Genomic DNA, 27,983 nt, shown 5'->3' on the forward strand with positions numbered 1-27,983 from the left:
TTTGTCTTGCAGGAGGACATTTTCCAAAGAAGACATTGTTAAAGCTTATTCTAGCACTGCTTCTTTAAAACGGGTTGTCCGATCTTTAATAAAAATGGGTTCAGAGACTGCAAATAGTTTTTTTTATAATATTTTTAGGGGGCTACCTGAATACCGTATTAATATTGCCTGTGTGTTAGGAATTTGGGTCACTAAATCTGAGAAAAAAGAGCTCTAGATGATTAAATTACTCCAGACATAACGTTAGACCTATCTAAACACATTTATAGCTGTGTTTAGGGTGCTTATTTAATTTTAGGGTGTCCCTGAATTCAGATTTCAGCTTAATTAGGCTTCATTTATCAAAACAGGCCTTGTTGTCCATAGCAACCAATCAGAGCTCGGCTTTCATCTCTGAAACTGCACTGGAGAAATGTAAGCTGAATTGTGATTGGTTGCTATGGGAAACAAGGCTAGATTTTCTGAAAGTTGTAATAAATGAGGCCTACAATGTATTATTCTATTATAAATTATATATTTTACTAGCAGATTTTTTAAAAAAATGATATTATGGCTGTATGCAATTCATTTTGGATTTTCAAGGAGATATATTATAAGACTAGAAGAGGTCAAGCTATAAGGCTTACAGAGGTGGTGGTCACCCCCTAGCATTGATAATACAAGGGGTGCAAAGAACCCTTTGTCACGTTATAATATAGCATTATGGTTACAGATTTTCAGTGGGTCTAAGGAGCTTCAAATTCGGCCATTGCAAATAACCAAAGGGTAATAGAAGACAGTTTGTCCCAATTCCCCACCTTAATGTCTCCCGAATGGGCCTCTAGCTTTCCACAAGCACCATAATGTGCAAAAAAAATAGAGAGGTACCAGGTGAAGCCATGACACCACCACACAAGGTCATCTTTTCCAGACTACAGGAGATGTTGAGGAGCATAAACCATCAATATATTGAGTTTTGCAGTTAGGTCCCCACTGGGGTACTAGGGTGCTACTATGGTGGTACCAATTGGGACTTGTATTCTTGATGCTAAGGGGGCGACTACAAGCCTCCTCGCCATGACCAGAGTATTTATATACAAGTCCAGGACCAAGAACGCAATCAGCCAAAAAGTCACCTACACCTTCGTAAATTTCATTTTAGATGATAAATATATTGTGAAAATATAAAGAAAACGCCACAAAACCTGAACGTAATGGACAAATCGTGTATTGCAATCAAGGCTCCTCGTCTACGAGGCTCCTCATCACCCACAATAATTACCCCCAGTAATCCAGTCCCCACAGCTAATTATCTCACGTACCGTTCCCAGGTCTTGAGATACTTCATTTTTCTGTCTCCGTGTGGGACAAAGGCGACAAATATAAACAGAAAAAAAATGAATCAGACGTCCAGGTCCTCCACGATTCTCACATGATGTGCCTGTCAAGACGCAGACTCTGCTAAGAAGTGATGGATGTGAAGATCCTTCCTTAAATCCTTCACCCTCCTCCCCTATAAAATCTGTCAGTAACCATTCCGTCATGTCATAAAACTGCCAGGGTTTACATAGATCCACCCAGTACACATTATGTAATATACCTCACGCTAACTGCATGACTTATTACGTCTGTACCTGTCTATCTATCCATCTATTATCTACAGTATCTATTATCTATCTATTATCTATCTCTCTATAACCTATCTAAAATCTATCTATCATCTATCTATCATCTATCTCTCTATCATCTATTTATTGTCTATTATCTATCTATCTATCTATGTATCTATGTCATCTATCTATCTATCTCACTATAATCTATCTAAAATCTATCTATTATCTATCAATCATCTATCTATCATCTATCTATTATCTATCATCTATCTAGTATCTATCTATCATCTATTATCTATCTATCTCTTATCTATCTATCTATCTATCTATCTATCTATCTATCTATCTATCTATCTATCTATCTCTTATCTATCTATCTATCTATCTCTTATCTATCTATCTATCTATCTCTTATCTATCTATCTATCTATTATCTATCTCTTATCTATCTATCTATCTATCTATCTATCGGTCATCCTGCAATTGCATGAAGTAGATGACTTTAGTATTAAGCTCTGCAGGAAACTTTAATATGTGACGTAATATAGAGTCACTCACTATAATGTAATATGATATATACAAACAGCGCAGCTGAATACTGAGAGTTAGGTTTCCTTATATACAGCTGTAAGAAGTAATAAGAGGTTATCACGCCTTTTTAATTAACTCTTTGTCTTCTTTGCTCCATTCAGTATAATGGACCCCATATATTGCTCCAAAACAGAATAATGGACCCCATATAATGCTCCGCACAGTACAGAGTGGGCCATTTATATGGATACACCTAAATAAAACGTGAATGGTTGGTGATATTAACTTCCTGTTTGTGGCACATTAGTATATGGGAGGAGGGAAACTTTTCAAGATGGGTGGTGACCATGGTGGCCTTTTTCAAGTCGACCATTTTGGATCCAACTTTATTTTTTCCAATGAGAAGAGGATCATGTAACACATCAAACGTATTGAGAATTTCACAAGAAAAACAATGGTGTTCTTGGTTTTAACATAACTTTTTTCTTTCATTAGTTATTTACAAACTTATGGCCACTTATAAAATGTGTACAAATTGCTGCCCATTGTGTTGGATTGTCAATGCAACCCTCTTCTCCCACCCTAGACACACTGATGGCAACACTGCAGAAGAAATGCTAGCACAGACTTCCAGTATCCGTTGTTCCAGATACTGCACATCTCCTATCTTCACAGCATAGACAATTGCCTTCAGATGACCTCAAAGATAAAAGTCTTAGGGGGTCAGATCGGGAGACCTTGGTGGCCATTCAATGCTCAGAACTGACACCCATAATGTGGGTGCATTCCTACATGAACAGTTTCCTGGAAAGTGAATTGGTCATCGTGGGCCAGTTGAATGGCCACCAAGGTCTCCCAATCTGACCCCCTTAAGGTACCGTCACACTCAGCAACTTTGCAAAGAGAACGACAACAATCCGTGACGTTGCAGTGTCCTGGATAGCGATCTCATTGTGTTTGACACGCAGCAGCGATCTGGATCCCGCTGTGCCATCGCTGGTCGGAGCTAGAAGTCCCGAACTTTATTTCGTCACCAGGTCGGCGTGTATCGTCATGTTTGACATCAAAAGCAACGACGCTAACAATGGATGTAATGGAGCTAACAACCAGCGAGAACGAGAAGTGAGTCGCCGTTACGTCACTGGATCGCTCCTGCATCATTCTGGTTTTGCTGTGTTTGACGTCTCTACAGCGACCTAAACAGCGACGCTCCAGCGATCGGCTCGTTGTCTATATCGCCGCAGCGTCGCTGAGTGTGACGGTACCTTTAGACTTTTATCTTTGGGGTCATCTGAAGGCAATTGTCTATGCTGTGAAGATACAAGATGTGCAGATCACATCCTGTGATCATTACAGATGTAACCCCACTGTACAAGATACATTTACATACATAGGTATTAGCTTCGCAGCTCTGCGAATAAGCTGTTGACTCAAGATTTTGTGACTATTGATCTACATACACTAACATAGTCCTGATTTGTTATGCAAAATGCCAGAGAACGGTGGAACGACACAGAAAGTAATGAATATATTATTATCTGGAAGAGATGAAGACTTTCCCAGCAATTCTCCTATTTATTGCACTTGGAGGTGAGTGATAGAAATTATAAATTCCCAGACAGATTATAGCCGATTGCTGGGGGTCCCAGCAGTGAGACCCATGTCATGAGAAGCCCCTTCTCAACCCAACTCCACCACTGAACCCAAATTTTTGAACAATGGAACAAGAACTTGCTCAGCTTTCTTTCCCATGATTTGATTTAATAATTTTCCAAGATTGGAGAAGAGTGGGAAGACATCCACAACATCACACCTTCTGACACTTGAGAGTCAGGCAAATTGGGTACTGGATATATGTGGGTTTTTAATTATTAGCACCAAGTCTTCAGTTTCCATTTATACATGGAATGTGTATTTAGACATCTGATAATTCAAACTATCATTGGATCAGGATGACAGGTGTAGGATTTGACCGATTACATAGAAATTTAGATATGCTATTGAGTAACTAGTACTATAGGGGATTCTTGACTGAAGTTACGCTTCTTGCTAAAGATCATATCAGTACCTTACAACCACCTTTCACCATTATGTGTTTCAATTCAGGGATCCCTTAAGACCCCATAGCGGTACCATATTTTTTTAAACATACCAATTCGGTAGTGGGTTTAGGCTGTTCAGACTAGGAATAATACTCCAGAAATAATTTTCTTGGCTTTATTATTTTGCATTTGGATTGTATACATTATGTTAATTTGTCACATATATCATGGTGTTGTGTCAACAGGCTTAAAGTATGAAACAAAGGTGGAATCTGTGAATAAGTAATTTTTTGGACTAGTACAGTAAATAATGTTATATCTTTTATAATCACACTGTTATTATTTTACATAGTTTTCATGGTAGACTTTAAAAATGTACCATGCACCACCTAGAGAAAGTTGTGGGATCCAATAATTTTACCATTTACATGGCTGGTTGTTAATCCATAAGTAGGACAATTTTACCCTTATTGAGGCACATTTGTAATATACTTATTGCAGTAGATCTTATTGGCATGATGGTAAGCTTAGCCATTTTGGAGTTGGCTGAGGATTTCCCCCATTGAGATCAGGAGGGAACCTAAAATCTGCAGATCTGCTGACTGTGGTGAGACCAGGGGCATCACGAGGGGGTTAGGTGGCCTTGTTTTGCCATGTCGCTGCAGCAGCTAGTCAACGAACGCCGATCAGCTGTTCCTCATCAATATTGTTTGCTTTGATGAAATAGTAAAGGATGCAGCCGATCAGCAGCCATGTGATATAACAACAAAGACAAGACAATAATGGAATGGAGCCGGTGCAGAAGAAGAGTATAAACTTTTCTTATTTTACTTGGGGAACTTGGACATTTACGAAGGGTTTGTCCAAGTAATCAGCCATGACAGATTTATTACTTTTGCCACTGAAAATCAGCTCAGTTCATCTATAAGGATTAATGGGGCAGTCACCAAAAGTTGTGCAGCATATCTGCCCAATGTGAAAATATCCTTCGTGGTCCTAGAATTGGGGATGTCTTCTGATGGTGCCAGTACCATGCTTCTTCCTTGTTCTTTCATCTAAAGGGGCAAACTAACACATTGAGATGGGACGTTCACATGAATATTCTGCTCCATCACATTATATATGACTATACAAACTTTATAGTCAGACCTCGTAGAAATGCATGGCCCGATTTGCTTTATACGGTTTCTGATGCTTTATTGCCCTTGTGATCTGCTGTAATGCAGGTGTGTTATAGGCCTTTTATAGGTCCCATCATCACTTTAATGGACAGAACTCCCATCCTGTGCAAAGTAAACTGACGTAATCAATGCTTGGACTTCTGAAGCTCATACAGATCATATATCGCCATGTCCGTCTTCTCTTCCAGCAGTTAATGTGGCTCTGCAGGGTCTCGCTTTTCAGTCCAGCTCAAACCCGGGGCAGGGGGAAGCTCATCTCGCAATAGACGGCAACACCAATACCGACTATTGGAGTGGCTCCTGCAGTCAGACGACCAATGAGTACCAGCCATGGTGGACCGTGGACCTGAGACGTGGCTATCTAATCAACACAGTCACCATTACCAGCCAGCTCATGGACCAGGCAGATACCCTGACCAGTCAGGTGCCTTGGGCCGAGATCCATGTGGGAGAGAGTCTGGAAGGCTATGGAGTGTATAACCCAAGGTGAGCAGAGGAAAGGGACAAGTAATTTTAGGATCTGATGATATTAAAGCATCGACTTACTAAGTGTCTCCACTGATATTTTCTCCAAAGATGTACATGTGCACTGGCCCTTTAACTGCCTTGCATCCTTTCTTCTTCTAGCTGCTCAGTCATAAAGTCAATGCCTGCAGGATCAACCACCATCGTTCCATGTTTCGGGATTGTTGGACGATATATCACTGTGGTTATACCAGACCGCTTCGATACACTGACTCTGTGTGAGGTTCAGGTGGCAGTCATTAATGTACCAGGTAACCGTGTCTGTGCAGAGTCCTATAACATGTAAAGTTGCAGCTGGACGAGTCCTGGATGGGGGGTATGTGTCACAGAGGTGGCAAGCCTCCGTGATGTAGGACCTGGACAAGCAGGCGCCGGCATGGATATATATAATTTTTTAATGGGCCCAGATTTTGGGTCTGGGTTTTAGGAACATCGAGAAGAGCTGCGTGGGACTGGCTGTTCCCATACCTCCAGGTTCAGTCCTGGGAAAGGATGATTGAAGGTAGTTCAGCTGCCTCATTCAGGGTCTAGGTGTGGGAGGTGGAAAGACCTTTACTGGGGTTTAGGCTGAGCCAAAGACAGAGAAGTTTAAACTAGTTTATATGGATGAACACGCATTGTAGGACACTGTATTACAGTATAGACAGTTTTTGTTTCTTTTATACCAGAGAAAATGCAATTTTCTGTTTGTTTGCTGGAAGGTAATGAACTGTAATAAACCTTCCTGTTTGCCATAAGTACTTTGTTCATGTGTGTACCGCTGCCAGAAAGCGAGGATCCCTACAAACAGTAGGGTACACACTGTTTAGCACCACTGCATGTTGGATGACTATGGGAGAATTCACATAAACGCCGCATCAGTCAGTACTAGTATCCAAAATGGAGATGAGAGAATCCATTTGCAGGACCCTGGTCCAGCGGCCATGTCAGTAGTCCGTGGCTATCAGACTGGAACCCTGTGACCTGCCTCCCACATGTCAGCATCCTCTGTGCCTCTTTGTCATTTGAGATCCGGCACGATTCCATCATTGCGGCAGGATGCGCGCATGTGACGGCGCGGAGGGCTTACTAATCAGAACAAGCTACAAGGATGTTGGCAGGTAGGAGATGGTCTGCAGGACTTCAATTCAGTGGCCACGGGCTACTGATGTCGCCATTGAACCAGGGTGCTACACATCTATTCAATCATCTCTAATCATGATATTCTTACAGCATTACTCCGATGCCGCTCGCTTCCAACTGACAAAATTGCGCCGGAAAATTGCCTGGACACATATTTGGCCGGCAGGTATCGTGAATGTATCCTATGCAGATTACTAGCACAGGTGCGAATATCGACAGGACATCATCCACCTCCCTATACGGAAGGGAGAATATCAGAGAAACCCTTTACAGTGATTGTCCCATAAATGACATTATCGCCTCTGCACAGGATAGAAGATGCATATATGGGGAATTTTTTACCTCTGTTCTCGTGACCAGTGGGGGTCCCAGTGATCAACGTCCTGCGATCATATACTTATCACCTATCTCATGGGAAGGTTACATATATTTCTTATGGCACAACCCGTTTAAATGAACCATGAGAGGTTTGATGGATCAGGTTGCAAAGAGATCACATTGAGACATATATAATATGTTATGTTTCTGGTGTTTTTAACAGAAAGAACAGTGCTGCAGATTAGACTTTTCTGAAAGTAGCAGACGTTGTAAAGTCTGGGGGGTAGCACGGTGGCTCAGTAATTAGCACTGCAGCCCTGCAGTATTGGGGTCCTGGGTTCAAATCCCACCAAGGACGACATCTGCAAGGAGCTTGCGTGGGTTTCCTCCAACACTCCAAAGACATATTGATAGGGAATTTAGATTGTGAGATAGCGCTATGTAACCAAAGCATAATAAATAGAACACATTGCCCAAAGTAGCATCAGCTCTGCCCTTCACATTTGTTACATCTCCAAATTCCCTACATAAATGACTTTGCACGATAGCTTCTTCAATACCTAAAAGTGCCACTAGAGGGAGCTCACTGCATTCGCTGATACATTGGAATGCTTAGTAGGAAGCTCTCCTGCTCCCTCTAGTGGCAGCTGCAGGCAAATAACCCTTCACCAGTTTTAGAATGTTACATTGTTCACATCATGGTATAGCAACTGCAGCACTGACCAAAACATCATTATTTGTTTTTTTTTAATTTCTCCTCTGTGTTGCAGAGACATTAGCTAGTAAACTTTTAATATTCTAATTTTTCCACTATAACCAAAAGGAGCATTAGCAGAAAATCTTCTCTGGGGGATTGAACTTTTCCCTGCCTGGCCTCATCTACTTATGATTGGTCAGTGGCAGGGGAAAAGAAAAAGGCGAGGTCAGAATCTGCATAATGTGGCTACTCCACAGGTCACACATATCTACCTGCGGAGACCTACTGTGATTACAAAAGGGTTAGGAGGAGGAGAGCAGAGCTGGGCCTCACTACAGACCCCACTCTGTATATAAAACTTTTGGCAAAGTTTTTTTTTTAACCTTACAATCTTTATTCAAAAAATAAAGTAATCTTGTATTATTCACATTTATCATCAAGGTGTTTTAGTCTCACACTTCCTCTCCTTGCAGGAAAGGTTTTCAGCAGTCTCATTATCATCAGAGGCAGAATTACAATAACTGATAACACAGGATCCACCATTCATAATAGGTGATGTCACAGCTCACCTCCTCCTGTACAATGACGGATAACACCTCTATATACAGAAGATAAAGGATCCACCATTCACAATAGGTGATGTCACAGCTCACATCCCCCTCCTCCTGTACAGCGACTGATAACACCTCTGTATACAGTAGATAACACAGGATCCACCATTCACAATAGGTGATGTCACAGCTCACCTCCTCCTCCTGTACAATGACTGATAACACCTCTGTATACAGTAGATAACACAGGATCCACCATTCACAATAGATGTCACAGCTCACCTCCTCCTCGTGTACAATGATTGATATAACCTCTAGATACAGTAGATAACACAGGATCCACCATTCACAATAGGTGATGTCACAGCTCACCTCCTCCTCCTGTACAATGACGGATAACACCTCTATATACAGTAGATTACACAGGATCCACCATTCACAATAGATGATGTCACATCTCACCTCCTCCTGTACAATGACTGATATCACCTCTATATACAGTTGATCAGGGGTGTCAAACTGCATTCCTCAAGGGCTGCAAACAGGTCATGTTTTTAGGATTTCCTTGTATTGCACAGGTGATCATTTAATCACCTGCACAGAATGATTCCAGCACCTTGTGCAATGAGAAGGAAATCTTGAAAACACGCATGGTTTGAGGCTCTCGAGGAATGCAGTAGATAACACAGGATCCACCATTCACAATAGGTGATGTCACAGCTCACCTCCTCCTGTACAATGACTGATAACACCTCTATATACAGTAGATAACACAGGATCCACCATTCACAATAGGTGATGTCACAGCTCACCTCCTCCTCCTCCTGTACAATGACGGATAACACCTCTATATACAGTAGATAACACAGGATCCACCATTCACAATAGATGATGTCACAGCTCACCTCCTCCTGTACAATGACTGATAACACCTCTATACACAGTAGATAACACAGGATCCACCATACACAATAGAGATCACAGCTCACCTCCTCCTCCTGTACAATGACTGATAACACCTCTATACACAGTAGATAACACAGGATCCACCATTCACAATAGAGGAGATCACAGCATACCCTGGTTTTTTTGCTACATTTTCAGGTCACTAATTCTCCAACCAAAACTCCATGCTTTTGAACTCCTTGTGGTTTATGCAGTTTCTGCTTTAAAACCGCAGCTAAAACACTCAGTGTGAACACTCCCTTAGCCGGGCAGGATCTGCATCATCAGTAAGGATCAGGCCGCTGTGGTTATTTTCCATTGCAGGTTTTATGGATCTTATCCTATACAGCACAGGGTGACAAAACAGACACCGATTCGTCAGGCAGGGGATTTAAAAATTAAATTTAGCAGATTTTTTTTTTCCTGCATGTGCTGTACCAAGTGTGAACTGACTGCAAAAGACAGCGCAGCCAGCAATCAATAAATGTCAATCTCCTCACCAGATCGTCAGCTCGGACTGATGATAACGAGCCAGTCCAGCGTCGGCTCCAACCTCTTAGAGAACACGGAAACCATGATCCAGATGGTGAGTCCTCCCCCGCCGCTGCCATGTTGTGCTGCCGCTCTCTGTGTCACCAGCAGTACAATCACATATTATATCGTCACCAGCTCAAGGAGGACGTGAAGGCTAATATCAGGATGCTGACCCGGGGCATCGACAACGTCATACAACGAGGTGGGTCATGGGGAGAACAAACATGAAGGCAGGGATGTGCTTCTAATGACCGGTGACATCTCTGCCTTCCTCCGTGGAAGGGATGGGTGAGAATCATGAGAATTGTGTCTTTCCATCAGCCAGAACAGTGATGTGTCTGCCGGACGGGAGGTGCCTCACTCCTCACCTGGTGGCATCCATGGCTTGCCTTCTGATTAGCCGGCCTGGCGTGACATCTTAGTTGCAGCATGACACGAGGTCGCTCCAGGCCGGCTAACCAAAAGAAGCGTCAGGTAAGGATGCAATACTCCCTCTCCCATCCACCATCGAAAAGGATGAGCAAATCGATTTGCACCAACTCTACCAGCAAATAGCTGCAATGACTAATATTAAAGGGGTTATCCAGGCTCGGGGTCCAAGTCTGCAGTCACTGTGACTGCAGACTTGTGCATCCTCACAACACGCACACAACACGCAAGGTGCAAGATGTCAGGATTCTCTGGGGACTGCAAGTATGTGACTGGCAGACGTGTGGTCATGTGCCAACTAGACGTGCGTCGTCTCTCTCAATACACTTGCACAGAGTGAGGCTGGACATGTCTAGTCTGAACATGGCCAGAAGTATGCAGATTGCATATGACCGCCTGCTCCCGGCAGAGATCGGTGGGGGACTGACTGCTGGGACCCCCGCTGATCCTTACAGCAGGTCTCTGAAGCTCAGCGGTGGTGCAGGGTGTCAGACCCCTACTGACCCGATGTAGGACCCCAAACCCAATTACATTCCAGCCTCCATATTTATTTTATACACAGATCAAACATCAGACTTGTTCTTCTCTGCTCCGGTCACTGTAGACGAGACATTGATCTCTGCCTTTCATGTAACTCTTCTCCCTGTCTCTGCAGATAACCAGACCTGCATCCCCCTGAGGACACAGACCATCATGGTCCTGTGAGGTCTCCAGCATCATCTGTGCCGCCGCCGCAGAACATTTATTCTCCATTATAAGGAAATGCAAAAATAAAATAAAAAGTAGGAAAAAAATGTTTTTAAAAAAAATTCAACGATGCTGCAAATACCACAAAGAACTTTCTGATAAAGTCATTCTAGGTGCAGGGAAAAGTGACTGTGAGCCACCCAGTGATGATCTCCTTCGGGGAATCAAGCCGAACAGGGGGCGACGCGAGTAGGAAAGGAAGAATCACCTGACTATTCACTTCTAATAAGCACTAAACGTATGCAGATTTTTAAATATATTTAAAAAAAAAAAAAAATTATTACTGTATATACTAGCGAATAAGCCGAGGCACTAATTTTGTCTTGAAAAACTGGGAAACCTTGTTGACTCGAGTATAAGCCGGGTATGCATTGTCCCCTAATCCCCATTCTCGTCTGCGTGGCTCCCATGAGTAAAGCATTTAAAAAAACAAAAACAAAACAAAAACACATCCTACTTACCTTTCCTGCGCGCCCTCGCAGCATCTCATTCCGATGCCAGCAGCCAAGCGTTCTCGGGCGCCTACTCATTAAGGTAATGAATATTCACCTCTCTCCACGCCTATGGGAGTGGAGAGAGATGAATATTCATTACCCTAATGAGTAGGCACCCGCAAAAGCCCGGCAGCTGCTGGAAGCCAGCGACTGCTGCTGACACTGTGCACGCGTGCTATAAGAGAAATTAATGTTCATTGTCAGTGCAGTCAATATTCATTTCTCTTTAGCAGCGGGCACAGGCTTTAGCTGCAGCTGCTGGCTTCTGCCTCCTGTTGCTCCGCCGCTCCCCCTCTCTTCTGGGACAGTGACTCGTGTATAAGCCGAGGGGGGCATTTTCAGCACAAAAAAAAAAGTGCTGAAAAACTCTGCTTATACACGAGAAATTTTTATTTATTTTTTTTTATTACTTAAAGGCCTTTATTTTTGGTATACAAAAAATATATATATATATTTGCATTAGGATTCAGTTGAAAATTTAGTATCACTTGACTTCTAGACGCCCTTAGGTTTGTTGCCCATTGCAGGCTACAGAAGGAGTTAACAGAGAATCAGTCAGTGGGTTTCGAACTCCTTTTTCTGTCTTTTTCCAATCCGAGAATCATATGGTCTGTGGTCATAAAAAAGAGAAAAGCAAGTAATGTGTCAAAACTCTCCCGTCAGATCAAGCTGACAGACGAAGTCTCCGACAACTCTGCTGCCAGTAATATGCAAAGAGGGAAAAAAAAAAAAAAAAAAAAAAAAAACAACCACACTCCGGGCATCTCTCATTACAACACACTCCCAAGAATTGACATATTGGAAGAGACTGATGACGTTATGTCAGTTTATGAAGGTACGAGCCCACTCCAGTCACTGGGTACATTGGGGTGTGTGGGACCCCAAGATAATTTTATTTATAAAACATAAAAATAGAACCAAAATCACTTTGCCCCCAAAACCTTTCGTAGGAGGTAACAACAGTGCACAAGTTATAGCATTAAAAAAAAATAAAAAAAATAAAACCCCAGTGTACAAGAAACGGACTGTACCCAGTTAATTCATAGGGTTCATCTGTTAAGGAAAAAAAAAAATCAACTTCCCACTGTAGTCAGCAGGATGGCTGTGTACATTTTTTTGCCCCCATCTCAACAGTCCAAGGGCTACTCCTAAATGTAAACCCCCCCGGGAGGCTGCCGGCCGGGTCTCACATCACTGTTTCTGTTGCACGGCCTCCTTCCTCGCTGCATCTTGTAGTAGCTGGGTGTCCACCTCATCGGCAGGGAGCTGGACGTAGCGGACCACAGAGCCGCGGATGAAACAATTCTTCACAGAGAGCTGCACGAAGACAAGCCGGGAAGAACGGGGTTAATGCAACACCTCCGCCACCATTGTGAATCTACTACTCCCAGGCCCCAAACATTACAACATGGAGGACTCACCATGTGAGGATATTTCTCAGGGTCTGTCACGCTGATGTCTGTCAGTTTGATATTCAGATACTGAAAAGAAATATTAAATAAAACTAACATTCTGGTGAGATGCAATACCAGACACAACCTATGGCCAAGAGTGGAGCCATTTCAGAGAAAGAAAAAAAAAAAGTTTTCGGCAGCACATTGCATGGTACAAACTGGATGATGTGCCGTCAATAAGAGAACGACTGCTGACCGCTCTGTAGGCATAGAAACGTGGTTGCAAACAATTGTGTTGCACGTAGTCAGAACCAGCGGTCATTTAACGGGCGCTGACGACGTGAGATCACAACATGTCTCTCACCTGATCCACGGAGTGCAGAGTCCCACAGATGCTGCAAGAGAAAAAGACAATTACCACTGTTGTAATAAGATAGTGGGGGCATTGTGCACGCGCATCAGAGGGGAGCGGACAATTCTGACCAGTGTCAGAAGTTGCTGAATTTCTTTTGGGAGGTGAGGAGCCATTTCGCTTTTCCAGAGCCTTTGTGCTACCAGAAACGTGGAAGACCTTTATGCTTATTTTAACAGATAATGGACCTGAGTAAGGACCTTTTTTTGTGGATTGAGTTGACGTTTTTATTGGGAACATTTTACATAACATTTATCCTGCGCTCTCCACTGAGCACTTACGTCACTAGAGATGTAAACCCTGATGTGACAGCTGAAACCCCTGAGGGATCCATTCACTATAATGAGACAGCAGAGTTACTCTGGGCTACATCTGGCCTGTGTTCAGCCGTGTGCTTTTCAGAAGTGCACAAAAAACTGTGGCCGACGGCACTTTTATGCAAACCTAAAAAGATGGACACCGTCGGATCACAGGTCACTAGGCATCAACAGTGCCTCCATTCTGTCTGAATCACATATTTCAGAGATTTACACAGGATCCCTGGTGTAAATGCTCAACACAGAGCGCAGGATAAATGCGCGCATTACTGCGATCTTTGGGAGGCAGATTGAAAAAAAAATTGGATTTATTATCACATTTGAATAAACAGAATAGAAAGTCAATTAAGGTTTTATTTTTGACGCCGTTCCTCGTGCAGTATAAGTGATTAGGCGACTTTATTCTTTGGGTCGGTGCGATTACAGCGATACCAGATTTATATCGGGTTTTTAATGTTTGGCAGCTGTCACACACTAAAAGACACTTTATAAATCACATTCATATAAAAAAAAATTATGTTTTAGAAAAAAAATGTGTATTTTTTTGTTTTTCTGAGAGCTGTAACTTTTTTTTTAACTTTTCCACTGACAGAGCTGCGTGGCGACTTGTTTTTTTGCGGGACAAGATGACGTTTTCATCAATACCATTTTTATTTATATTAGTCTTCATCGCATTTTATTCCGATTTTTGTTCGGCGGTATGATCATAGAGCATAGATTTTTTTGCCGCGTTTAATTTTTTTTTTCTTACGGAGTTTAGTGATGGGATTAAAAAGTGGGACAGTTTTATAGGTTGAGTCATTCAAGAAGCAGAGATGCCAAATAGGTGTGTTTATTTGCTTACTTTTGTTTTTCATAAATATTTCCATTTGTTGGTTTAATATTGTTTATTATTATTATATTTCTATAAAAAGCAGGATAAGGGTCTCTTCTCCTACATTATGCTGCTCTCAGACCTGCTGACAGATTCCCTTTATAGGGGTGGTCCGGGGCTGCAGACATTATGTTACTGCAGGATAGAGACAGAGTGCGGGGGCCCTCATGGGACCCCGGGTGACTCTCACACTCGCGTGCGGACTAGATGTGGATTGAGAGTTGGAAGAGATCAGACAGCCTGTGAGGAGAGTCTGACGGGGGTCTCATGACCAACCGAGCACTGCACACACTGTCTCGATTCTGTGGACTGCCCCTTAAAGCCTCACAGTCATACACAAAGCCATGGAGTTGGGGTCAGGAGACCGGTCCAGACATTGCGGCACCTACACATCCGTCCTGACAAGACCCCGGCTCTTACCTCAGGTCATTCTTCAGCTCCACCACAACGTCCTTCCCCACCAGAGATTTGAAAAACGAATAGAAAAGCTGCAGAGAAGAAGAGAAAGATGTCAGGAGAAGGAAAGTGACAGACAACACTGGCCGGCTGTGTGTGGACCCTGCCCGCTGTCAGTGAATGTGGACCCTGGCTGTGTGTGGACCCTGCCCGCTGTCAGTGAATGCGGACCCTGCCCGTGTGTGGACCCTGCCCACTGTCAGAGAATGCGGACCCTGCCCATGTGTGGACCCTACCTGCTGTCAGTGAATGCGGACCCTTCCCGTGTGTGCACCGTGCCCGTTGTCAGTGAATGCGGACCCTGCCCGTGTGTGGACCCTGCCCGCTGTCAGTGAATGCAGATGCTGCCCGTGTGTCGACCCTGCCCGCTGTCAGTGAATGCAGACGCTGCCCGTGTGTGCACCCTGCCTGCGGTCAGTGAATGCGGACCCTGCCCATGTGTGCACCCTGCCTGCGGTCAGTGAATGCGGACCCTGCCCGCTGTCAGTGAATGCGGACCCTGGCCGTGTGTGCACCCTGCCCGCTGTCAGTGAATGCGGACCCTGGCCGTGTGTGCACCCTGCCTGCTGTCAGTGAATGCGGACCCTGCCCGCTGTCAGTGAATGCGGACCCTGGCCGTGTGTGCACCCTGCCCGCTGTCAGTGAATGCAGACCCTGCCCGTGTGTCGACCCTGCCCGCTGTCAGTGAATGCGGACCCTGCCCGTGTGTCGACCCTGCCCGCTGTCAGTGAATGCGGACCCTGGCCGTGTGTGCACCCTGCCCGCTGTCAGTGAATGCGGACCCTGGCCGTGTGTGCACCCTGCCTGCTGTCAGTGAATGCGGACCCTGCCCGTGTGAGGACCCTGCCTGCTGTCAGTGAATGCGGACCCTGCCCGTGTGAGGACCCTGCCAGCTGTCAGTGAATGCGGACCCTGGCCGTGTGTGCACCCTGCCCGCTGTCAGTGAATGCGGACCCTGCCCTTGTGTGAACCCTGCCCGCTGTCAGTGAATGCAGACCCTGCCCGTGTGTCGACCCTGCCCGCTGTCAGTGAATGCGGACCCTGCCCGTGTGTCGACCCTGCCCGCTGTCAGTGAATGCGGACCCTGCCCGTGTGTCGACCCTGCCCGCTGTCAGTGAATGCGGACCCTGCCCGTGTGTCGACCCTGCCCGCTGTCAGTGAATGCGGACCCTGCCCGTGTGTCGACCCTGCCCGCTGTCAGTCAATGCGGACCCTGCCCGTGTGAGGACCCTGCCCGCTGTCAGTCAATGCGGACCCTGACCATGTGAGGTCCCTGCCCGCTGTCAGTAAATGCGGACCCTGCCCATGTGTGGACGCTGCCCGCTGTCAGTGAATGCGGACCCTGCCCATGTGTCGACCCTGCCTGCTGACAGTGAATGCGGACCCTGCCCGTGTGTCGACCCTGCCCGCTGTCAGTGAATGCGGACCCTGCCCGTGTGTCGACCCTGCCCGCTGTCAGTGAATGCGGACCCTGCCCGTGTGAGGTCCCTGCCCGCTGTCAGTAAATGCGGACCCTGCCCGTGTGAGGTCCCTGCCCGCTGTCAGTAAATGCGGACCCTGCCCGTGTGAGGTCCCTGCCCGCTGTCAGTAAATGCGGACCCTGCCCGCTGTCAGTGAGTGCGGACTCTGGCCGTGTGTGGACCCTGCCCGCTGTCAGGGAATGCGGACCCTGGCCGTGTGCGGACCCTGCCCGCTGTCAGTGAATGCGGACCCTGGCCGTGTGCGGACCCTGCCCGCTGTCAGTGAATGTGGACCCTGGCCGTGTGCGGACCCTGCCTGCTGTCAGTGAATGCGGACCCTGGCCATGTGCGGACCCTGCCCGCTGTCAGTGAATGCGGACCCTGGCCGTGTGCGGACCCTGCCCGCTGTCAGTGAATGCAGACCCTGGCCGTGTGCGGACCCTGCCTGTTCATACACAGCAGAGACTCCTTGGCCACAATCACATCTGGTGTGAACCAACCTGGTCACTGTCCCAGCGGACATAATTACCTGCACTGACACACAGTAACGAACTGTCAGGAAAGGAGACAGTTCTGTGACATCACCTCCATTCACAGACAGCCGGCATTGGTGAGGGGAAAGTGAACGAGGCCGCCGTGTTGTTTACACACTAGGAAATCCCTTTTATTATATATATATGTATGTGGCCTGAGACTTTAAGAAGCTGGAGGACTACAGATCCCAGAATTCACTTGGCCGAACTGACATTAGGATGAATGGTCGGCGAATGCTGGAACTTGTAGTCCGGCTGATGACGTGCTGTGGGGCGTCAGCCGGCCCCGGGGCAGCGCTTACCATGGTGCCGGGGCTTCAGCCGCTCAGGACGGGATTCTCTGGCCGGACACGTCCTAATAATTCGCTTTCTAGACACCGCGGTCTACTGAGCGCCTCACGCTTTTATTCAATGCCGGGCACGAAATCTCACGAGAACTTGTCAGCCAATGACTGCGTATCATTCGCTGCCAGGCGGAATTATAGAGATGATACCACGTGATAAATTCCTCTCAATGGCAAAAAGATCGCTGAGTGGCGGCCATGTTTGTGAAGACCAAAAATGGTTCTGAATGCGGGAGACTTCAAATCAAAACCGCACTGGAATCCGGCGCTGCTTGAAGCCTCAGTCAGATCATAAACTCTGGAGGAGGTTTTCGTACAGACATATTGTTATTGGATATCTGTCTGGCTCCACGATTCTAGGCTCCGACATCGAGTAAAAATGTGAGCACACGCGCCACTTTAGTGGATTCCTATGGGATCGGACACCACCGTGCAAAATAACATGTGAACATAGCTCTACACGACTCTGATCACGTTGTCTGACTTTGGAGTCTTTTTTTTAATTAAAAAAAAGCCTGTAAAATCCAAAAGGTGCAAAATCGGTCATGAAACCAAACTGCAAAAATAATATTTAAGAATAAATAATGTCCCTAAAGGAGAACGCCATGAAACTACGACCAACGAAGCGTTCAGCCCTAAATGGTAGGAGCAGCAGCAGCGTCCCTGTGGAGACGTGAGCGGATGTAGAGGTGTGGTGGCCGAGGGGACCCCAGGGGCGGTCGGCACAAGGCTACTTCTCCAGATGAGGCTTAGACTTCTTACAGATAATATCACCATCTCATTTATTGGCTTACAGAAATCCACGTGCAGTCGCCGACACTTTCACATTGACGGCTCGTACGCGTGGTAGTATTTTGGTCCAAGTGCGATCTGATAAAACCCCGGATTGTACTCGGGCCAATGATATTTTATGGGGCCGTGCACATGTCCAATTCTTTCCTTGGACCTTGACGGTCCAAGAACAAAAAAACATCGCAGCACGCCAAAGTCTCATCTGATATTTGCATCGCGCTCGGCCATGTAAGCCAACGAGTCCGTGGAAAGCTCCAGACTGCGCTCGGATGTCATCTGAGTTCAGTCCAATTTTTACAGACTGACAGAATGGAGAAGATTGAGTTTTATCTGAAAGAATCAGCGCACACTCTGATCTCAGTGTGATTTGCGTAATTGACACAATTCTCCCGGATGAGAGAAAATGCGTTCGTGTGACCAGAGCCATATGGAAATATTCGCTACTAAATGTGTCTCCATGCTGCTGGGGAATCCTGTGCAGATACACATGAAACCAGAAGATCCCGTCCACTACATATAAAGACACATCTGCAGGTTTTTCTCAATATCTGACATGAAATCCAAATAAACCTTTCCCGTTTTAGGTCAGTTAGGATTACCAGAATTATTAATATTTGCCAAATGCCAGAATAATGAGAGAGAGAGAATGTTTTAAGGCCTTTTTATTACTGTAAATTCAGGAGTTTCCATCCATTTCATTGGTATTTGGCACCATTGCCCTTACACTGAATGACTTGGGTCAGACGTGTGGGATCTCCTTCCACAAGCGTCTCACAATAGTTGGTCGGAATTTGAGCCATTTCTCCTGACAAGACTGGTGTAACTGACCCAGGTTTGTAGGTTGCCTTGCTCGCACTGGCCTTTTCAGCTTTGCCCATACATTTTCAATAGGGTTGAGATCAGGGCTTTGTGTTGGCCGCTCCATAACATTGACTTTGTTATCCTTAAAGGGAACCTGTCAGCAGTTTTGGCAGATAAGAGATACGGCCACCCCCTTTCTGGGCTGATATACTGTATTCTATATTGCTGTATATCTGCCCCCAACCCGACCTGTAAGAGAAGAAAAATAACTTTTATTATACTCAGCTGCGGGGCGGTCCGGCGCCTCCCATCTTCTTGTGGTGCCGTCCTCCTGCTTGGTTCGTGTGGATGACGCATCCCTGCGTCACCCATACAGACTCCTCGACCCTGCGCTCATGTGCAGGGTTACTTCTGTGCCCTGTGGAGGGCAGGGCAAAGTACTACATTGCGCAGGTTGTCAGGAAAGGTCAAATAGCCCCGATGCCTGCGCACTGCAGTACTGTGCTCTACCCTCCACAAGGCAAAGACGTACGCCTGCACAGGAGCGTGGTGCCGAGGAGTCTGTGTGGCTGATACAGTGATGCGTCATCCACACGATCCAAGCAAGAGGACGGCATCGTAAGACGGACCACGTGCAACACCCATTGGACTGGACGGCCCCGCAGGCGAGTATAATAGAAGTTATTTTTCTTCTTACAGGTCGGGTTGGGGGCAGGTATACAGCATTATAAAATGCTGTTTATCAGGCCTGAAAGGTGATGGCTGTGACTTATATCAGCTAAACCTGGTGACAGGTTCCCTTTAAGCCACTTTGTTACCATTTTGTCAGTATGTTTCAGGCCATTGTGCATTTAGAAGACCCATTTCCGCCCAAGCTTTAACTTCCTGGCTGATGTCTTGATGTTGCTTCAGTATTGCCATAGAATCTTTTTTTCTTTTATTGCCATCTATTTTGTGAAGTGCACCAGTCCCTCCTGCAGCAAAACAGCCTCACAACATGATGCTGCCACCCGTGTTTCAGTTCGGATGCTGTTCATAGTGTCACCACACAGCTGTTGGGTGACCCAGGACCAGGGGCTCCTTCCCTGTCCATCACACTAAGGGGTGCACTAGCTCAACCTATTCCCTGGGATACTTCTGAAGGTGCAGATGCCGGGGCCGCCACCCTTGCCTTATCTCCTGAGTTAGCCCTCTGTTCTCTTCATCCACCCAGGGAAGAGGGGCACCACCGTAGTACACCAACCCTACAAACAAGGCAACACAAACGAGGGTTAACAGAAAACACCAGGCATACAAAATTTTCACTCACATATAACAGAGGAATGCACCTGAGAGTGGAGGAAGGGGAATAAACCAAAGTAGAGGAGGGAAGGGAATTGCCACACTTACAAACCACGTAACAGTCACAGATAAGGGTAAGTTCACACAGGGCGTTTCTGCTGCGTTTTTTTTAATGCTAATTTTCAGCTGCTTTTTACAGTACCAGCAAAGCCTATGAGATTTCAGAAATCTCATGCACACACATTGGGTTTTTGTTTGATCAGTATTTTGTGCTTTGCAGTGTTTTTTTTTTTACATAGGGCAGGTCTTCTTTCAGCGTTTTTCACCCATTGACTTGAATGGATGGTGAAAAAACGCTGCAAATACGCTAGGCTGACTTTTCTTGCTCGTACAATCTAGATGGCAAGCTTGAATGGGGGGGTCCGACATTAGTGTTTGCCACGCTGTCATATGCATGACAGCACAGCAAACACGGCTTCTGATCAGCAGGGAAATCATCCCCGCCTGTCAGAGAGCTGCGGCTCCCCGCTGTCAGAAGACAGTGGGGAGCGCTCAACTGTGATCGGAGGTGTAAACTTCACCTCCTATCACTGGTGTCAGATGATGGGACTACTGATCCCATTATCTGACACCTACAGCCGCCAATTACAGTGGGAGCAGGAGCGGCAGATGGGGGTTTTCATCTGCCGCGCTCCTACGCTATAATTAAAAAAAAAAAAAAACCCGGCGTGGGTACCCCCCTAATTTTGATAACCAGCCAGACAAAACTGGCTTCAGCAAGGTTAGTTATCAAGAATAAAGGGATCCTCGCATTTTTTTTTTAATTAAATAATTTAAAAAACCAGCGTGAGGTCCCCCCCATTTTTGACAAGCCTTGCTAAAGCTCACAGCTGGAGACTGGTTTTCTCAGGCTGGTAAGGGGCCATTGATATAGCCCCCCCCCCACCCCAGCCTAAAAATAGCAGCCCGCAGCTGCCCAGAAAAGGCACAACTATTAGATGCACCAATTCTGGCGCTTTGCCTGGCTCTTCCCACTTGCCCTGTAGCGGTGGCAAGCGGGGTAATAAGAGGTTAATGTCACCTTGCTATTGTAACGTTAAGCCGGCTTAGTAATGGAGAGGCGTCAATAAGACACCTATCCATTACAAATCCTATAGTAATTAAAGGGTTAAATAAATACACACACATGCAGAAAAGTCTTTTAATGAAATAAAACTCCAGTTTTTACCATATTTTTCTGGTTCTGCCATTCCAAAGCGAAGCCCTCGATCTTCTGTAATAAAAATAAAAAAGCAAAAGTATACTCTCTGATCCTTCGGAGTCCAATATCACGAGTGTCCCACGCAGTATCTGGGGGAGATAAAGCTTACACCCGGGAGCGATGCTAATGCGACCGCTCCCGGCTGTAAGTGACTGGAGAATGAATGAGACGGAGCTGGCGCAGGCTCAGTAACGAGTGGTGACGTCACCGAGCCTGCGCTCCCTCACTGCCTGACCGGAGGTAACCTCTGCACCGTGGGTCAATGCCGGGGAAGAGGATACTGCAGGTAATGTATCTATTCTATCTATTCATTCTATCTACAGGAAGTTTTTTTTTCTCTGTGTGCACTCAACTTTATTGGCATGCACAAAGAGAAAAAAGAGCATGAAAACGCACCAAAAATGCATCTAAACCTGTGTTTTTGGCACAGCTTATTTCCTGCCAAGATGATCAGGTTTTGCTGCAGGAAAAAAATGCAGCAAAAACGCCCTGTGTGAATTTACCCTAACTCCTCTCCTCCTAAGCCACGCAGCAAATGCTAGCTCTGACATGGATTTGAATCAAGAGCTAGTTTATAAAGGGAACGGGAGTGGCTAACTGAGCTCAGGGTTTTCCAACATTGCCGATTAAGCTGTTCTGTCAAAATAAACACCATTAAAATGAAGAAGTGCCTCTTCTAAGGGCAGGAGTAGGAGCACTCAGACGCCGCAGTCTTCTGGTTCCTCTCTGTTGCAGAAACCCCGTGACACACAGGTTTCCACGCTTCTCCCTTTTCCCTCTAACCGTAATGATGGTCATGATGCCAAAAATTAAACCACAGGGCAGGTCTCCAAAAATTAAGGTGTTTGTTCCTGTGTGCATTTGTAAACATTATTCTGGCTTTTTAGGTTTCTTTTGCAGTAACTGCTTCTTCCTGGCAGAGTGACCTTTCAGTCCATCTTGATACAGTACTCGTTTCACTGTGGATATTGACACAATCTTACCAGCTTCCACCATCTTCACAAGGTCTTTTGCTTTGGTCCTTGGGTTGATATGCACATGTCAGACCAAAGCACGATCATCTCTGGGACACAGAACCCATCTTCCTGAGCGGTATGATGGATGGACATTCCCATCTTGTTTATACTTGCATATAATTCTTTGTACAGATGGACAAGGCACCTTCAGGTATCTTGAAATTGTGCCCAAGAATGAGCCAGACTTATGCAAGTCCACAATTCTCTTTCTGATATCGTGTCTGATTTCTTTAGACTTTCTCATGATTCTACACAAAAAAGCAGTGTGTTTCAGGTGTGCATTAAAATACATCTACAGGTGTATCTCTAATTAACTCAGATGTTGCCAAAAAACCAGAAGCTTCCAAACACATGACATCATCATATGGGCAGCCAAACCTTCTGCAGGCAGGTGCCAGCTGTGGCACCTGCTCTGCAGCAAAAATCACATATTTTATGTGCTAATAAGACGTTTTATTCTAGTTATTCAGCTAGAGGAAAGGGGAAAAAAAACTGAAAATGGTGCCCACTGCGCCTGCGCAGTAGCTCCTATCGTTGTAGCTTTGATCCGAGAGCTGCTACTGCGCATGCGCCGTGTTACTGGAGAAGAAAAGAAAATTTCTCCTCCAAGATGGCGCCGCCGGTGCATGCGCAGTAGCAGCTCTCGGATCACAGCTACACCGATAGCAGCTACTGTGCAGGTGCGGCGGGCGCCATTTTCAAATGGAGGGTTTTTTTTTTTTCTTTCCTCTACCTGAATAACCTGAATAAAACGTATTATTGGCACATAAAACATGCGATTTTGCTGCAGAGCAGGTGGCACGACTGAAACCTGCCTGCAAGGTTTTCTTTTTTTACGTATGTACAGATATTCATTATGCCAACTAGGGGACAGGTCAGTGAGGGATCAGTGACCTGTCAGCAGTTTGCATTATGAATTTCTAATTAGAGCACCTCATACACCAACCCCGCCCCGGAGTACGAGAATCTGTAACACAAAACTGAAAATAAGGATTAAACAACAACCACAAGACAGATTTCATCAACCAAGGTATCATTGTAATCAGTATAACGGCACCGACCAGACACTGTGTGTAGGTTACTGTGCACAATCCTGCTGACGGAATCCCTTTAAAAAATTCTCGCTCTATCATTATTCTGGCATTTAGCAAATAACAATTATAGTAATCCTCATTGATCTAAAATGGGAAAGGTTTATTCTGATTTCATGTAAAATTTTGAGAAAAACATACAGCTGTGTCTTTTTATATAGTGTATGGAAACTTCTGGTTTCAACTGTATATGTGACTCCGAGCTGATGGGGAATCCTGCCACATCTGTCTGCAGTGCTAATACCTCTGCAAGTGTTACTCATGTCTGGTGCAGACACTCCCAGGAAGAAAAAAATCCTTCAAAAATCACAAATTAAACATCCAAAAAAATTCCACGCCATCATTTTGTGAACAATTATTTAATAATTACAATATGAATCACAGGAAAGTAAACGATTAACACAATGAACCGTCCATGTTCTGGATGTAACAGGTAATGTTTTCACAATTAGTTTTTTCTGTTCTTGTGGAATCTGCGGCAGAAATCTGACACGGACTGTCACATTTCTGCAGTAGATTTTCAGACTGCGCTGCCAAGGATTCGAAAGGGCTAATCTACATGTGGCTATGAGGTGCGAGTTCCAGGCAGAATTGGTGTGAGATATGTTTGATTATATCCAATCACAGAAAACTCTGGGTCTTTGTTTATTCTGAAGTAATAAGTAGCAAAATAAATAGGAATAATGGTGCAGAATTCCGCATCAGACCATGTGTGATATTACCGGAACATGCCCAAAGTGGAAATTTCATCCATCGATGTTAGGAGCTTCTTTTTGGGAGACTGACGATCCGATCTAGTGTGGTGCTCGACTTCCTGATGTGTCTTTCATGGTCATAACTCGTCTGGTGGTGATGCTTTCTTAAAGGCGATATATCCGGGACTTAAAAAAAAATAAAAAATAAAATTGTGCCAAAGCATTAACAGGCAGGTAGTTGCTACCGATCTGCAGATTCTGCCCGATGCCATTCTCCGCTGGCACAGACTGGTCACAGACTTCCGCTGATGTCCGGTCAACAGTTCAGCGGTTTCTTTTCCTGTTAACAGGGTGGAACTACTGGTATCAGCATGACACCAGTAGCCCCAACTTGTCAACAGGAAGAGAAGCTTAACAGGGAGCAACTGAATCTCCGGCAGGAGCTGTGAATAACAGGTAGTTGCCTCTGTTAGCAACTACGTGCCGGTTAATGCTAGGCATTTTTTTTTTACGTCCTGGATATCTCTTTTAATGATGTCACAGCGGTAATTACCCTCCTATTACAGTGGAGAACCCATTAACACACAGTGAAGAAGGAGCAGCAGCCGGGGGCACGTGGAGGATGAAACGGCAGGGCACATATATTCTAAACCCGATAATTCTGTTTCGAGGGTGAAACCAATTGCAGCTCCTTTGAAGTCGGTCCAGTTTTTTAAATATTTTTTTACTTGTGAAAACTTATTACTCTGCGGCTCACGTGAGGTTACCAGCTCTTCTGCCCTGCGCACGACCTCTACACCACAGTAGTAACTGCAGACAGCCCGATAGTCAAAAGGTAGGAGTTTAATCCTGACAAATGGTCAGGAGAACAATAGTCCTTATAAAAGTACAGTGAAATAGGACAAACACTGCAAAGGTTAAAATGGAAAGAAAGCTTAAAAATTAACACAAATACTAAAAAAAAAACAAGGTAAACTAAGCTGTGATTCAACGATGCTTTTGGCATAAAATATCCAGCACCTTTTTTATACCAGCGGTGTCTGTTTCACAAGAGCATAATAAGATTTTTGCATTACAGCAGCAAAAACCAGGATCTTCTGGAAGTAATCAAGACCGCGGAAACAGAATGTGACCAAGGATCAGTAAAACTGCGCCGGTCTGGATCGCAACAAGGAAGCTAAAATGTCGGCTAGTTCAGTAAAATGGTAGATTCCAGATGTACTGGCTCACAATACAAGCCTCAAAACTGTGCCCATATTATGGATATTTTTGAGACTTTAAAGGGAACGAGTCAGCAGGATTATGCACAGTAACATACAGACAGTGTCAGGTTGGCGCAGTTATACTGATTACAATGATACCTGGTGATGAAATCCATCTTGTGGTTGTTGTGTAATCTTTGTTTTTTTCAGTTAATGAGATTCTCGTGCTCCAGAGCAGCCTGTGGGGGGTTTTGATATGGTGCTCTGCTCACATATGTATCTGTATGGCTTATAACAGATCACTGATACTTCTGTCACCTGCCTCTATTTTACATACTGTATAGCATATTGTGTGGTTTACAAAAAAAAAAAATAACATTCATCAAAAGGACTCCTGCTCTGTAGCATGATAAAATGCCTAATAAACACACGGTATATGCTTTAGTCCTATAGTATTCTGGGGGGGGGAAACATTTTTTCATCAAAATGAAAAATGGTGCCTGTGCAGTAGTATCTACCACGTTCTGATAAGATGCTCTTTTGCAAGCGCCGCCGGCGCCATTTTGCTGGTGGGAAAAAAGAAATGGCTCCATCAAGATGCCTGCGCAGTAGCATCTATCGGAATGTGATAGATGCCACTGCGTAAGCGGCACCGCCATTTCGATGAATATTTTTTCCCCTACAATACTACAGGGCTAAAGCATAAAAGCATATATGGATATTAGGCATTGTATCATGCTACAGCGCAGGTGGTGCCGCCGCCAGTGTCATTTTGATGAATGCTAAAAAAATAAACAAAAAAATTAAACCACACAATGGTATACAGTATGTAAAATAGGGGGCAGGTCAGTGAGGGATCAGTGACCTGTCATAAGCCATATAGATGAATATGTATGCAGAGCACCAGATAAAGCCCTGCCCCAAAAGCACAAGAATCTAATTAACTGAAAACTACAAGTAAAGATTAAACAACCACAAGATGGATTTCATCACCAGGTATCATTGTAATCAGTATAACAGCGCCGACCTGACACGGTCTGTAGTTTAATTAGGAAAATCCTGCTGACAGGTTCACTTTACGTCAGAATTGTGAATCCAGAAGCAGAGTTTCTAGATTGTGGAGAATAGTGAGCGAGTGTACTCGTTGCTCGGGTTTTCCCGAGCACACTCGGGTGATCCCGAGTATTTGTCATTGCTCGGAGATATAGTTTTCATCGCCTCAGCTGCAAGATTAACAGCTGCCATATACACCGAATACATGTGAGGAATGCCTGTTTGTTAGAGAATTCCCACATGTATTTAGCCTGTCCAGCATTCGTAAATCAAGCAACTGAGGTGATGAAAACTATATCTCCGAGCAATAACAAATACTCGGATATCACTCGAGCGTGCAACGAGTATACTCGCTCATCACTAGTGGAGAACTTTAATGCTCTCGTATTTTTACTGGATTTTTAAAATGGTCATAAGCTATGCAAATCGGTACGTGTAAAGGTTTAACGTATTGCTGTCTGGATGGTCATGTTACCCTGAATCATTAACTAAATCATAAGGTGACAAGTACTGATGAGTGAAAGTGCTCGCTACTCGAGTTTGCATCGGTTGCTCAGATATGCTCCATGTATCGCGGGTGATTGAGCAATAGTCTCAAGTCACTGTCCCGTATGTTTTGCGGCTGTTAAACAGCCAAAAAAGTGTGGATTGCCCATGTAAGGCATGCAAGCCCCGCATAATTTTGGTCTAACAGCCGCAAAAAATGCGGAGCGCGGACTCGAGCATATCACTTGAACACCCGTAATACTCTGTGCATAACCAAGCACCCTAGGCTAAATCGAGCACTTTCGCTCATTACTGTGACCAGTAAGGCGTTGTCACCAGAGAAAGGTACAGAATGATGGTATATTTTATACTATCAGGTTGTCAACTGTATATTACAAAAATGTATGTTGTTGGACAACCTCGAATCCTTCTTGCCTTGACTTTACTATTCTTCTGTCTAAAAAAAAATGTACAATCACATTTGGTAATTAAAAAAAATAAAAAAACCTGAAAAATCTATTTAGGTAAAAATAAGAACGTTAGTCTTGCGTTCCTCTTGCCACTCTATGAATGTCTCTCTGCTGTTGCCCCGACTTTGTTAAACATGGTGGCAGCAGTGGCCTCATGACAGCAGCGTGTCAACTAAAACTGGGAAAATGGAAGAGAGACAACGCTGGTGCAGCAGGGTGGGAGTGGGGGGTAAGCAAGGCTGATTTTCTTATCTTCACACACAACATATTTATAGACTAAAAATTGTGAATCTGAAAAAACCTTTAAACACTTCCTTTACATATTAGCTTCTGTGGC

General features: G+C 44.9%; 3 protein-coding genes across 3 annotated transcripts in view; 1 reads left to right on the top strand and 2 right to left on the bottom strand.

The window, feature by feature from the left end:
• The window catches only part of VARS1 (valyl-tRNA synthetase 1), a 34,106-nt gene extending 32,662 nt beyond the window's left edge, over window positions 1–1,444 (bottom strand). Inside the window, exon 1 of the mRNA XM_077285946.1 lies at window positions 1,302–1,444. Within this exon, the coding sequence (XP_077142061.1) occupies window positions 1,302–1,327 (26 nt within the window). The 5' untranslated portion in view covers window positions 1,328–1,444. The remainder of the gene's footprint in view (window positions 1–1,301) is intronic.
• A 2,176-nt stretch (window positions 1,445–3,620) lies between these two features.
• Window positions 3,621–11,549, top strand: LOC143809453 (fucolectin-like). Its single transcript, XM_077292524.1, has 6 exons — window positions 3,621–3,713; window positions 5,535–5,832; window positions 5,974–6,122; window positions 10,008–10,090; window positions 10,174–10,240; window positions 11,123–11,549. The coding sequence occupies exons 1-6, from the start codon at window positions 3,671–3,673 to the stop codon at window positions 11,170–11,172; spliced, it is 690 nt and encodes a 229-aa protein (XP_077148639.1). The 5' UTR covers window positions 3,621–3,670; the 3' UTR covers window positions 11,173–11,549.
• A 1,019-nt stretch (window positions 11,550–12,568) lies between these two features.
• On the bottom strand, window positions 12,569–17,594 carry LSM2 (LSM2 homolog, U6 small nuclear RNA and mRNA degradation associated). Its single transcript, XM_077292525.1, has 5 exons — window positions 17,457–17,594; window positions 15,126–15,193; window positions 13,467–13,497; window positions 13,130–13,189; window positions 12,569–13,025 (listed from the first exon to the last, which is right to left on the bottom strand). The coding sequence occupies exons 1-5, from the start codon at window positions 17,457–17,459 to the stop codon at window positions 12,900–12,902; spliced, it is 288 nt and encodes a 95-aa protein (XP_077148640.1). The 5' UTR covers window positions 17,460–17,594; the 3' UTR covers window positions 12,569–12,899.
• Between the last annotated feature and the right edge of the window lie 10,389 nt (window positions 17,595–27,983).

This window comes from Ranitomeya variabilis, chromosome 2, assembly GCF_051348905.1.
Source record: "Ranitomeya variabilis isolate aRanVar5 chromosome 2, aRanVar5.hap1, whole genome shotgun sequence".
NCBI lineage: Eukaryota > Metazoa > Chordata > Amphibia > Anura > Dendrobatidae > Ranitomeya > Ranitomeya variabilis.